The sequence below is a fragment of the Cyclopterus lumpus genome, chromosome 7 (assembly GCF_009769545.1).
Source record: "Cyclopterus lumpus isolate fCycLum1 chromosome 7, fCycLum1.pri, whole genome shotgun sequence".
Lineage (NCBI taxonomy): Eukaryota > Metazoa > Chordata > Actinopteri > Perciformes > Cyclopteridae > Cyclopterus > Cyclopterus lumpus.
The window spans coordinates 9400476-9413412 of NC_046972.1; the positions used below are offsets into that span (position 1 = coordinate 9400476).

The 12937-nt window shown below is 42.5% G+C and overlaps 1 protein-coding gene across 4 annotated transcripts in view; it reads left to right on the forward strand.

Annotated features, from left to right (window-relative positions):
* Positions 1-12937, forward strand: part of acot7 (acyl-CoA thioesterase 7) — a 53813-nt gene that overhangs the window by 10919 nt on the left and 29957 nt on the right. For all 4 annotated transcript variants that reach the window (XM_034538295.1, XM_034538297.1, XM_034538293.1 and 1 more), the window contains exon 3: positions 5831-5987. In XM_034538295.1, the coding sequence (XP_034394186.1) occupies positions 5831-5987 (157 nt within the window). The remainder of the gene's footprint in view (positions 1-5830; positions 5988-12937) is intronic.

The following is a 12937-nucleotide window of genomic DNA, read 5'->3' on the forward strand; positions in this document are numbered from 1 at the left end:
GCTTGAATAAATCACATTTTGTTGGTCTAAGCTTCACACCATGTCGCTGCAGAGCCTTCAGGACCCGCCTTACCCCCTCAAGGTGATCTTCAAAGGATTTGCCATAACAAAGGACATCGTCCAGGTAGGGGATACAGCATTCATCCCGCAGACTGTCAAGCATTTCCTCCATGCTCCTCTGAAAGGCGGCTGGAGCATTAGAGAGGCCGAATGGGATCCTCACCCATTCATATAGGCCCCAGGGTGTGACAAATGCTGTCATGTGACGAGATCCCTCAGCGATGTAGCCCTGATGATAGGCCTTTCCTTGGTCCAGAATGGTGAACCAACTGTGACCTCCAAGGGTGTTAATTAGGTCTTGAATGCGAGGTAAGGGGTGTCGATCCGGCACAGTCTTTTGATTGAGTAGTCTGTAGTCAATGCACAGTCTGAGTGTTCCATCTTTCTTCCTTACACAGACCACTGGAGCAGCAAAGGGTGATTTTGACTTCACTATCCATCCTTTAGCAAGCAGAACCTGTACATATTCCTTGACCTCCTTGTAGAGTGGCTTGGGAATAGACGTATACGTTCGCTGGACAGGAATGTCATCCTTAAGGTTGATGCTCATTTGGAGACTGGGGATGCATCCAATATCATCATCATCCTGAGCAAAAGCTTCAGATTCTTCAAATAGCATTTGGTTGACTTCTTTCTGTTGTTCCTCTGTTAGATGGCTTATGTCAACAGGAGGGTGCCATCGTGGGGTTGAGTTGCCATTGTTTAACTGAGTAGCTGGTGCAGGGTCTGCACTATGTACTAGGTTTTCCTGTTTCTTGTGATTCTCTGGCGCTGTTACTTCTGTTATTTTCTCAACAAGCTCAATACTGCCAATCACTGTCTTGCTGGGCAGTATCACATCCTGCTCTGTGTGGTTCCCTATAGGCACTTCAACGTAGGGCCTGTCAGACTGACGTACTTTTACCAAGCCCACCCCCATGTCTAGTCTCTCTAATGGTAAGCTGTTGAATTTGGGTTCAAATAACACCAATGAGTCAGAGGAATGAAAATTGTCTGGGACTTGACATTTGACATAGGCAACTTCTCCAGGACGGATGATAGCCCCTTTCAGACCGACCTTCACAGCAGTATGTTCTTCCTCTGGTCTTTGGGCCTGCACGAAACTCACTATTGCTTCCGCTTTGACACTGTCAATTTCCATGGCTCCAGCAAGGAGGTTGGTGAGGATAGACATGACTTTGGGTCTACTTTGTTGTCCCCTAATAAGCTCTTGAATTACATTAAATCCAATCAATGGTCTTTCTATCTTTAAATGACTCACTAGGAATGGCACTCGAATAGACAGGTCTGGGTCATCGTTGCCTTTTAGGTTAACTATTACCTCAACCCATCCGTCGTAGGGTACTTCGTCTCCTGTAATGGCTAGCACATCCAGTTCCTTGTCAATGAGCTCACTGAGGGGTCGAGTATCTTGACAGGGTAAGTATTTCTCTTTCCAGGTACGATCAATGATGCTCACATTTGCTCCAGTATCTAACAGAACGGTGACAGCATAGCCTGCCATGCTGCATCTTAGCAGGGATCTGCGTCCTATGAGTGGAGCTACTTTGTCTGTGACTGGCGGTGTTTTGTTGGACAGCTGAGAGGAAGTGCCTGACCTGACATCGACAGTTTCGGATGCCAGATCATCACTGTAATGGGACTTGGTCTTGAATGTGGTCACAGGTCGTCCCTCTTCCGTGACCGAGGCCCGTTTCCCGGCAGCTTTGGTTTCTTCAGGCAACCTACAGCACGGTGACCTTCACCTCCACAAGCGAAACAATGGCTACAGTTAGGTAGACCTTGTTCTACACACTGAGGGCATCCAAAGGGTCTTTTTTTCCTCTGTGACATAGCTTTGTCAGTGGTGTATCTATACACAGGTGAGTATGGCTGTTCAGACGCCTGAGTTTGTATTCTAAGTTGCTTCAATGAATCTATGGTCTTGTTTAAGGTCTCGACCTGAGCCGCTAGTCTTTGAATTGTCTTGTCTTTATTTTCAGTTTCAGTATTCTTGTCACCTTTGTTCGTCTTTTCCGGTTCAGCATGAGTACTGTGAGCCTGAGTCACTTTGCGGATTGAGCTGCGACCCAGTCTGCGCTTCCTTTCACTTTCTTCATTGGTAGTTTGGATAACTTGTCTTAGTATTGATTCATCCGACAGGGTGGAGTCAGACAGAAGAGGTTTTAGATCTCGCCTCACATCCTCGTGTTTCTCACCCAGACCTTGGTAGATGGTGTTAAGGAACACACACTGTACTGTGGATGCATCATACTTAACCACAGAGTTTGATTGTCTGGATGTGAACATTATCTTCTGCTTCAGTCCAATTGTCCTGTATAAGAACTGCTGAGGTGTCTCATGTTCATGTTGTTTTGCACACATCAGTTCTTGAAATAACTCTGTGCTGCCCCTCTCACCAAGATGAGATTGGAGGAAACTTTTCAGCTCTGAGACAGTCATTTCTTCCTTGTTTGTGAGCATATCTCTGAAGTTTCCAGGTTTAATTATACGCAGGACTCCTTTGATAATCTCATTCTCAGTGTGTCGCTCCCTCTGTCCCTCTTCTACTTGTTTGCAGATGCTGTTATAGCTCATGTCTGATGCAGTGTCCCCTATTTGCCCTCCATGTATTTTAAATTCCCTACGTTGTAGCAGTGGGAGATCTCTTAAGGCTATCATAGTTTCACTTGCATGAGTGGGCTGCTCTGTTCTGAACTGAGGTATGTAGTGAGGTGAGTGATCAATGTGTAGCCTACTGGTTTGGGTGGGCTGTTTCTCTGTGCTGGAGTTAGGTAAACATGGGGTTGAGTGGACTGTGTTTAACCTGCTAGGCGGGTTACGGTCCCTCAAACTAGGTACCTGCTTGTCTGCAGTCTGTGTGGTCAGTGGGACATTTAACTGGAGGAGTTTGCTGTAAATCTCCTCATAACTGGACAGTAACTTTTGCATATCAGGTTCATGGTTATCAGCATTAGCAGTGTCTGTATCAATTTGTGTGTGTGTCCCATGTGTGTCAGTGTTCACTCCAGTCACTTCATTTAGCATTAATCCAGAATAATCATTAGCATTAGCTCTGTCAGTATTTAACTGTTGAATCTCCGGACTCTCGCTATGGCATTCAATGATCTGATCTACTTTATCTTTTAGATCCAGTAACCATGACATACCCTCATCTTCTAACGTCAAAAGGGAATTGCAAGACATATATGCAGACAGATATTCAAAACAACTCTCCTCGTCATCTTCGTCCAACTTATCTGATTGAAGCTCATCAATTGGTCCAATGTTTTGAGTAAGCTCGAAGATCTTTTCAGCTGACAGGTGGTGGAGTCCTTTCTTTATTGTCCAAACAAGTCTTTTCCTCTCGTTGTCAGACATGCCGCACGTTGTTGAAGTCCTGGGACTGTTGAGTTGCGCTCTCTTGGCTTGGATTCCACTCTGCTGGTTCCCTCACCCTGGCAGTCGCACACTCGTAGTGCCCCTTGCTCTGGCAACGTGTCGTCACTCTGGCCCACGATTCATGGATCACTAGATCAGCAGTTTCCGGACCTCCGTAGCACTGCCGATCCCGGACGAGCCCCCAAAGATCTGTTACAGGTCTCAGATTGACAGAGCCTGATGCCAGACTTGTGCCTGAGAAAACAGGAATAAATGAGACAGGCAACTGTTCGGCTTCTCTATACAGCGTCTTCTCAAGTTATCTTTATTTCACAAGTGAAACAATCATCTCTTTATGTTGGTCCATTTCTACATGACCAGATAAAACAATTACATTACTATGTATAGTCAATACATTTGTTATAACCTAGGGTTTAAACCCTTCTTTATTGCACCTTGGCAATGCGCCCAGTCACTGTGGCGCTCGTGACGAAGACTTTACTGATAATGGCGGCGTTGCATCACTAGTACAGCGAACCGTTAACAAATGCTAATACACATTTACAACACTTATATACACATTTCTTTAACATTAATTAACATATGTAGTCTGAATTGACCTACCAGAACATCATGAATGCATTCATTTAAATTATTAAGAAACAAAGTAAAACGTATAGGAGCCGGATAAAACACGGGAGGCTACACAAGGCTAATCTCCGCCTAGCTAGCACTTGACAGTAAATCTCATAAAACAGCTTAGCTATCAAACAAAACACAATGGAATCTTCTAACAACGTTTACTAAACATTGGTACACAATTCACAGTTTATATTTGGGTGTACTTTACCAGTTTACTGACCTGAGAAAACAGGAATAAATGAGACAGGCAACTGTTCGGCTTCTCTATACAGCGTCTTCTCAAGTTATGAGACGGCGCTGGTCGCGCACATACAAGTCGAAACCACAGCGCTGCACTGTCACCTACTGGGCACAGTTGGTACTACATATCACAGAAATGTGTTCATTCTAATCTTCAATAAATAACAACAATGTGACCATACATTTTGTGTGCGTCACATTTGCCTAAGAATAAGTGACATTTATTTAGTTACTGTTTTCTCCTGTAAATAAAATACCTCACTGCAAAAACACTGATTAAATCACACACACACACACACACACACACACACACACACACACACACACACACACACATGTGCACACACATGCATGCAAGTAGATTCACCCACGATGCATAAACATACTGTGTAACGCCCTATCAAAACAAGCAAACAAAGCAAAGCGAATATTTCTTAAATTAAGTCGAAATGTATTGCTTCCAGAAATCATTTTATTACATTAATTTTAATGTAAAATAAAATTAGTGCTATTCTGGATTCTAGATAACACAGAAGATACTGGTAAAGAGCCCAACCAGATTTATTACCTAAAATCTTCAGGTTGGAAGACTCGAATGAGATGTGTGTAGTAATATCACCTTTGCTGACATGTTTAACCAATAATGACGGAGTTACCTCAAAGTTAATCCTTTTTCATGTGTCATGTGTCAAGTGTCATGTCATGATAGGTCTACCTCTTTTTGTGTAATCATTGCTGTAGATATATGATATGTGCTATTGGGTTTATATTATTGTCATCATCAGTCTGTAGGTGTGTTGGACACAACCCATCTGAAGCACAGGTGTTATCAATGGAATGTGAAAAAAGACCAAATCTTTAAATGAGATATTTTGTCTCAAGACGAAGTTGAAAATATAACGTCATGCAAACCAAAACTTGAAAGAAAAGTAGTTTTATCTTGAAACTAAGGTCCTGTAACAGATATGTCCCTTTAATCTGTGGGGCGACTGTTTGTCAGTGGTTAGTAGGTCTGTCTTTCAAATCAGGGGGTTGGCAGTTCAATCCCCGCCCTAGTCGATGTGTCCTTGAGCAAGACACTTAACCCTGAATTGTTCCCTGTAGCTGTGTCTATTGTGTATAATGTAACATGGTTGTAAGTCGCTTTGGATAAAAATGTCAGCTAAATGAAATGTAATGTAATCTTGTTAAACCAATCCCCAAATTAGATAAAACTGCTAATGGAGAGAAGGCCGGCATTAACTTGAATTAAGTCAAACACCTACTAAGATATTATTAGTTTCAGTATCACCAAGCAGGTTAGATTAATTAATGAGATTTTTTTTCTTTCATAATAAAATGACATAATTTGATCAGTCGTGGATTTACAGAGTAATCAAAACAAACGACTCAAACCAAATTCTCAGGCTGATGCTCAAGAAGATGCATGCTGACGGAATGAAAGTAGTTTCTACTTAACCTTTTTAAATCTGGTGAAAGTATGTACGATATTGGTATAACTTTTAGGTTTTCTGTTTCTCCTCTCTAGGACCGCTGCATGGCAGCTCTGGTTCGGGTGGAGAAAACCGAGTTCCTGTTCCCCATGTTCATTGGCGAGGTTGCCCACGTCACAGCTGAGATCACGTACGCCTCCAAGCACTCGCTGGAGGTGCAGGTCAAAGTCCTAGCTGAAAACATCCTGACAGGTGACATGCTCGACTATTTGATAATATATTGAAATAAATAATGAACTGAAATATAATTTCAGACATACGATTGAAATTCTGCCTTTGTTTACAGAAGTAATATTAATAATACTGGTCCACCTCTGGTAACAATATATGGAATTCAGTTTGAACACTGCGTTCACCCTTTAGCCTTCTGACCCACATCACTGCAGAGGAGCAGAAAGAAGGACAGACGGACAACACACACACACACACACACACACACACACACACACACACACACACACACACACACACACACACACACACACACACACACACACACACACACACACACACACACAATGATACCCACATATACACATGTACTACTGCTTGCCACCAATAATGTATGCTATAACTAGACGGGCACTCGGAGAGCGCAGTCCTCCGCAAAGGCTATGCCCTATCTCGCAATGTTCATGAAAGTGAGAAACCCTTTGAGTTTCCTCCTTGTGATTCCTGTGTGACACCCTTCCACCAGGTTTCATGGAAATTTGGCGAGTAGTTTTTTCCATTATTCTGCTGACAAACAAGTCAAACCACCTAACACAACCTCCTTGGCGGAGGAAATAACTAAGACATGGGATGAGTGTCAAACCAATGGAATGTTGAGTAATTACATTTAAAAGTTGTCACGTCTGCTTCAATTCCTTTTTAGTCAATATTATTTCGGCTGCATGGTGTCAGGGTACTTACTTTTCTTATCACTGTCATGCACAAAATGTACATCATTGACTCCGAAGAATCTGGCTATACGTGGGCCCGTAAACTTATTTTCTTGAATGCTGTGAAGCAACTGTGAATGTAATAATCTATGTCCATCCCAATTTGTTTGTGTTTGTAGTCTACTTTGTTTCCAAGTTATCCAAATGCTGGGGTCCTGCACTGAGTCTGGTTGGGTCAGAAGGAATAAAAACAGACCTCTCTGTGATGTTCTGCTATTTTCCCAGTAGAGGGCAGCACACAATAAGTAACGCAGCCCTGAGAAGTATGAAATATGAAACACTGCTTCCATTGAGGCTCTGCACTCATGCTGTGACAGGGGAATATAAACTGAGAGCCATGTTGATTTCTAGTTGTAGAATGTTTGCCAAGTGATGCAGTATGTAATTCTTTTCTATTATTAATATATGTGTGCATTTAATGCATGCTATGTACACATGAGAGTTAATTATACACACTGTTAATGCATGCATGCATGCAGACACACATACACACACACACACACACACACACACACACACACACACACACACATTGGGCTGACCTAGCGTTGTCCCTGAAATGCCAGTGGCAACAGTGATGCACAGACTGCCAGTAGAAGCACATGTAATGCGCTGACCATACTGTACTGCTAGAGTTCATGATGAGGATGTTTACACCTATTAATACATGTATCGACGCACATGCACAATATATCACGGTAATGCTGGTGTGAATGAGTTTCAGTAGCACTGTTTTTCCTGATGTATTAGAATTATACTTTTTTTTTTTTACTGAATTGGTAGTTAGAAGTTAGTATGCCAGATTAGAGCAACCCGTCCACCTTAAAGACAGTAAGACAGAGAAGGAGACAGAACGAGGGAGTGAGACAGAGACAGAGGCAGACAGACACATTGGTAGGTAAAAAGATAGCACATGGAATGAAAGTGGAAGAAAGAGTGAGAGTAGGAAAATACAGAGGGATGAAGAAAAGGAGGTGTGAGAAACAAAAGAAGTATCCCCTAGACAGCCGTTGCCCTAGCAACAGGCTTGTACTGGTTGGTTGGCTGGTTGCTGGGCTGGAAGCTGGTTGACGGAGGGGGAGGCAAAGATATGAGATGGCAGGTGGAGAGCAGCATACATGCATACAGGCATTGGCACGGACAGTCTGCTACATGGCCTATTGGGAAGGACCCCGAGAGGCCAAAATAATTTTAGGAATGTTACAGTGCAGTGATTAAGGCTTTATTTCTATATTCTTTATTCATTCTTATAATGGAAAAAAACAACGTTCAAACAAGCCAGTTTTGTAAATCCTCTGTATTTTTATATATATATATATATATATATATATATATATATATATATATATATATATATATATATATATGTGTGTATAAATAAATCTATATATATAACTCTGCCTCCTCATAACAGGAATGTCAGTCTAACAAAACAACAAATATTAAACATCTATCCCAATCTAGGAGTATTTTTTGAGAATACATTTTCCAGTATTGTGTAGAGTGAGCAGATGATGTGCTCAAATCAGAAGTACAAGCAGTTTCTACATTAAAAGGAGAGGCTGCGGCTCGGTGGCCTATGAGGTCATAGGAAGTAGGTCATATATACGGTGTGTGCATTGACACAGCTGCTATCCAAATGAACTATGACCATATGCTTTTTTTAATTAGATCCTATTCCAACCTCAGAGGAGTTGTCCGTTCTTATATCAATAACTGAGAGAAAGGTTACGTTAGATGTGTGTGCGTGTGTGTGTGTGTGTGTGTGTTGTTCTTTGGGCCTTGCATTTAGATGCATCATTTTGCAAATGTGTGTTTGCATATGTGTGCACGTGTGACACAGTATGTTTATGCATCGTGGGTGAATCTACTTGCATGCATGTGTGTGAACATGGGTGTGTGTGTGTGTGTGTGTGTGTGTGTGTGTGTGTGTGTGTGTGATTTAATCAGTGTTTGGCCCTTTAAAAGGTTCCTGCGGGGCCGAGGGGGAAGAGAAGATAACGGGAGCAGACATTATTTGCTTCTGTCATGTCGGCTTAGCGTCAGGCCTCACACACTGTGGTCCAGTCAGACACGGACGCCAAGTGGATGCACCTGCACACATGCTCCCACACGACGCACACACGTACCCGACACATACTGACACGCGCATGAGGTTTTAAACCTGATATGCACATGCTGACACAATCTGCATCGAAAAAGTCACACACCTACATGTCTTCACACACACACTGAACGCACACACTTCCCTTCTCTATATATAAATGTCATACTGAGGCAGGACTGGCAGGGTTTTACATGTTCCTGGCTAGATCTTTTTTCAGGCCAAAGATTGATGGATGGCTTGGACAGGAACACACAAGAAGAAGTTTTAGTGTTTGTTTATAGACTTGCATATGTGGTTTATATTTATAATTGGATCCACCTTTGTGTTTCACGCACTCTAAAGTTTTTGCAATTTTGTGTAAAGATAAATGCTCATGCTTCTTTTATTCTGCAACACTATGTAGATTACGCTCTGTGTGCACGCATCTTTGTAATTTTGCATACATGTTTATTTCACGTGTGTGTGTGTGTGCGTGTGCGTGTGCGTGTGCGTGTGTGTGTGTGTGTGTTGGGGAAGGAGGCAAGCAAACCAGGTTGCACAGTCAGTCAGGCAACATCTCGTCAGCCAGGCCTCAGTCACGGCCCCCAAGGGGGAGGCTGCCTACTGTGGGCACGAGCCGTGATGATTGTCCCCGCTGGGGGGATTGCACATGCGCACTAACATGCACACACACAAACATGCATGAAAATACACATGCATATATCGGAAATCACAAACGCACACACGCACACACACACACACACACACACGCACACACACACACACACACACACACACACACACACACACACACACACACACACACACACACACACACAGAGATCCACATTAGAAAACTGCATGTGCTCAAGCACACACACACATCACACACACATCCAGATTTTGCACGCACCAGAACTGCAGATGTGAAATTGCCAGTCAAAGAAAAAAGACAGAACATTCACGTATGAATACACACGTGTTTGCACACAGCCACCGTTGGAACAAACACACATACAGAAAATTCCTGCAGAGGTGATGATGCTTGTATTGCATGTACACTCAGGCACACATTTGCATAAACACAGCATACACAGATTGTTCCCCCTCAACACACACACACACACACACACACATGCACACACACACACACACACACACACACACACACACACACACACACACACACACACACACACACACACACACACACACACACACACACATGCATATGCATGCATAGACAGAGCTGAGAGCAATGCATTGTGGGTTGAGTTAAAATAAGCATTGCAGTTCCTGCCATGATCCTGGTTGGTCACACAGCTGCACATGCTTAAAGAATGCTACCTGAAGATACACACACACTTTGTTATCTATATTTAGGTGTATATTCAGCTCTACAGCTCATTGAACAAAATTAGTCATGCCTGTCTGTATTATTTAATTATCCAGTCATGATTACCCACAGCAGGAGACAATCTATTAAATAAATATAACATTAATACAAGATGTAAAACTAAATATACAATGAGCGCAACATAATTTTCATATGTTGGCATATGTGAGGTCATCACTGCAACATGGTAAAAGTCCGGGTTCAACAGAAAATGATGTTTTTGTAGAATCACTTTATAATCCATCCAATGTGCACAAATATATCATAATGCTTAAATTGAGTATTGTATATTAACTTTCAGCCAAAGTGCTCCCCACCAAAACTTTACTCGTGGCATAATTTTATTCATCCCTATCAAGCTATAACATTCCAGAGTGGGCCTTTTAGTGTCGTTATAGCCTTGGAATGGAAAATCTGTGTTTTTGACCATAGGGATCAAGCACTAAGAACGATCCTCACTGTACTGTCTCTGAGTCTGGAACATTGTGTTCAGGAAGGAGAAAAGAAAAAACAGGGGGGTTTCTGCTCAAAGAATGAAGGATAGTGGGTAAGAGTCAAGGGGCAGAGCGGAGGGGTAAATGAGTTAAACAGAGTGATAAATCAAGTGAAACGGTTGGAGGTTAAAGAGATGGATGAGGGCGAAGGGGCTGTAAAGGGAAAGAGGACAAACGAGGAGGAAAGGAGCAACAAAATGAGAAACTGAAGATGTTCGGGCAGACTGGAATTCTGAATTGTTCAAAGCACTAGAAATGTGCGTTTAGGAAACTTTAAAAATGGCATGAAGTAGTGATTGACGCCTTAAACTTGCATAAGTAGTGCTGGAGGGATGTTTCGCCCACTTAAGCACCCATGTGAACACTCAAATCAGTACCCAATTTATAATTAAATATGACTGAGCAAAGCGTTTGGGAATTCTGCTGCCTATCAGACAGTTACAAAAGAGCCTGTGTGTTGAAGGCTGCTGGAGACCAGCTATTTGCTTTGTAGTTAAAAAAACAATTTGTTGGATTTTTGTCCCATAGTGAGTCAAACGTTTTAGGATAAACACACTGACAATTATTTGTTTTGTATTTGTTTTCAGACTGTCAGACTCTCTGGCTGTGGTTTCCATTGTTGCTACGGTTACATGAGTATATTTTATTACTGCTTCTCGTTTGCTGACATTATCCTCCTGTAAAATCAGCCAAGTGATGCCACCTGGATTGTTTCCTGTGTAATATCCTGCCGCTCACGGGCAGTTCTTGCACATTAAAGCTCTCAGTGCTCGTCTGCACCAATATACCATCAATTAAAAAACATGGTATCACCACTGCCAGGTGCCATTTGTCTCAGCTGTCATCATAGCTGCCAGAGTGCCCTTTTACATTCATTGTTCTAAGGCTGCCACCAGATGAACTTGAAAAACCACGCACAAAGTCACTGTGCTATGTTTATTGAGCATTGTGAGTGTGGACATTTGAGTGAGCAGATTTGTGGAGCTTGTGTTCACAGTGGATGCAGCCAAAACCTTTATTCACTAATTCATTAATGCTAACTAAGTAAGCCAGCTGTCCCTCCTGTTAGTTGAAGCCTCTCCTTCGTGACGGGATTCAGTTCACCGTATCCACAGAGGAGCCGACAGATACAATAAACACATTTCTCAGTGTTGAACAAATTATTTTACAACCATTTTACAAGATGAATATGTCGCAGGAAAGCGCATGTTATGAATGAGGACTGTTCAACTTGCTTTCCCCGTAACAATGTGCATGCTACTGCACGCATGATGAGGAATAATCCGTGCTCTTTTAGGAGGTAATAACGGTCCATGACATGGTCAAACATTGACATTGTCTCATTTGATGCAGAGGGATTTGAAATTCCAAGCCAGTTCCCTGGTTACCTTCTAGACAAAAAAGGTCATCAGGCGGACTGGGAATGGTTCGATCCATTGGTTCACCCTCCACCCTCCGTCCTTCTCTCGCACCTCCTCTTCCTCCCTCCATCCTAACCACAGTTCACTTAAAAGGTCCAGCAGGAGCTAATAATAGGCTGGAGTCACTCGGTCTTGGTATAGAGTCAAGGATATGTAAATATGCCTTTCTCCTGTGGGCAACTTCCTGGTTGCAGGCAAGCGTGGGAGCCAATGAGAGGAGAGAACCGCGGTCGGCATGGCAACGTGGCCCGGCTGTCTGCACAGTTTTAACTTGGGTGTAAAATGCAAATGTTATTCCCCAAGAGAAGTCTGCCATAAGCCTCTGCTCCCACTCGGTTCTCTGAACTTCACATTTCCAACTGCAAATTCTCCGTCTGTTTACCGTTGATTAGAGTCCACACAGTAATGTCACAATTCTTTATTTTCATTGCTATTTTTTCTTTTGATAGATGTCTTATATCTACGTCCATGTACATGCAGTGCACAATTACACAGCTTGAAGTTCCGGTGTATTTGGGACTATTAAGTATAGTAAAACATTCCATGGCATAAAATAAATGAATCTAACCAAAAGCTTCATCAGTCGTAACGCATCAATCCAATGTCATAGCCTTCAACACTGTAAGGCAGTGATTTCATGTGAACCGCTGGCCCTGTGCTGTCTTTAATCTGTTTTGTCTTCTGTTCTTTTGAGTATTAACTTTTTGTGGGAAGGCATTGGGGTAGTTGAATGCCTCCAACTACCCCAATGTTTCATGTACTATATGGAGGCATATGGAACTATTAGACCATATATCTATGGTC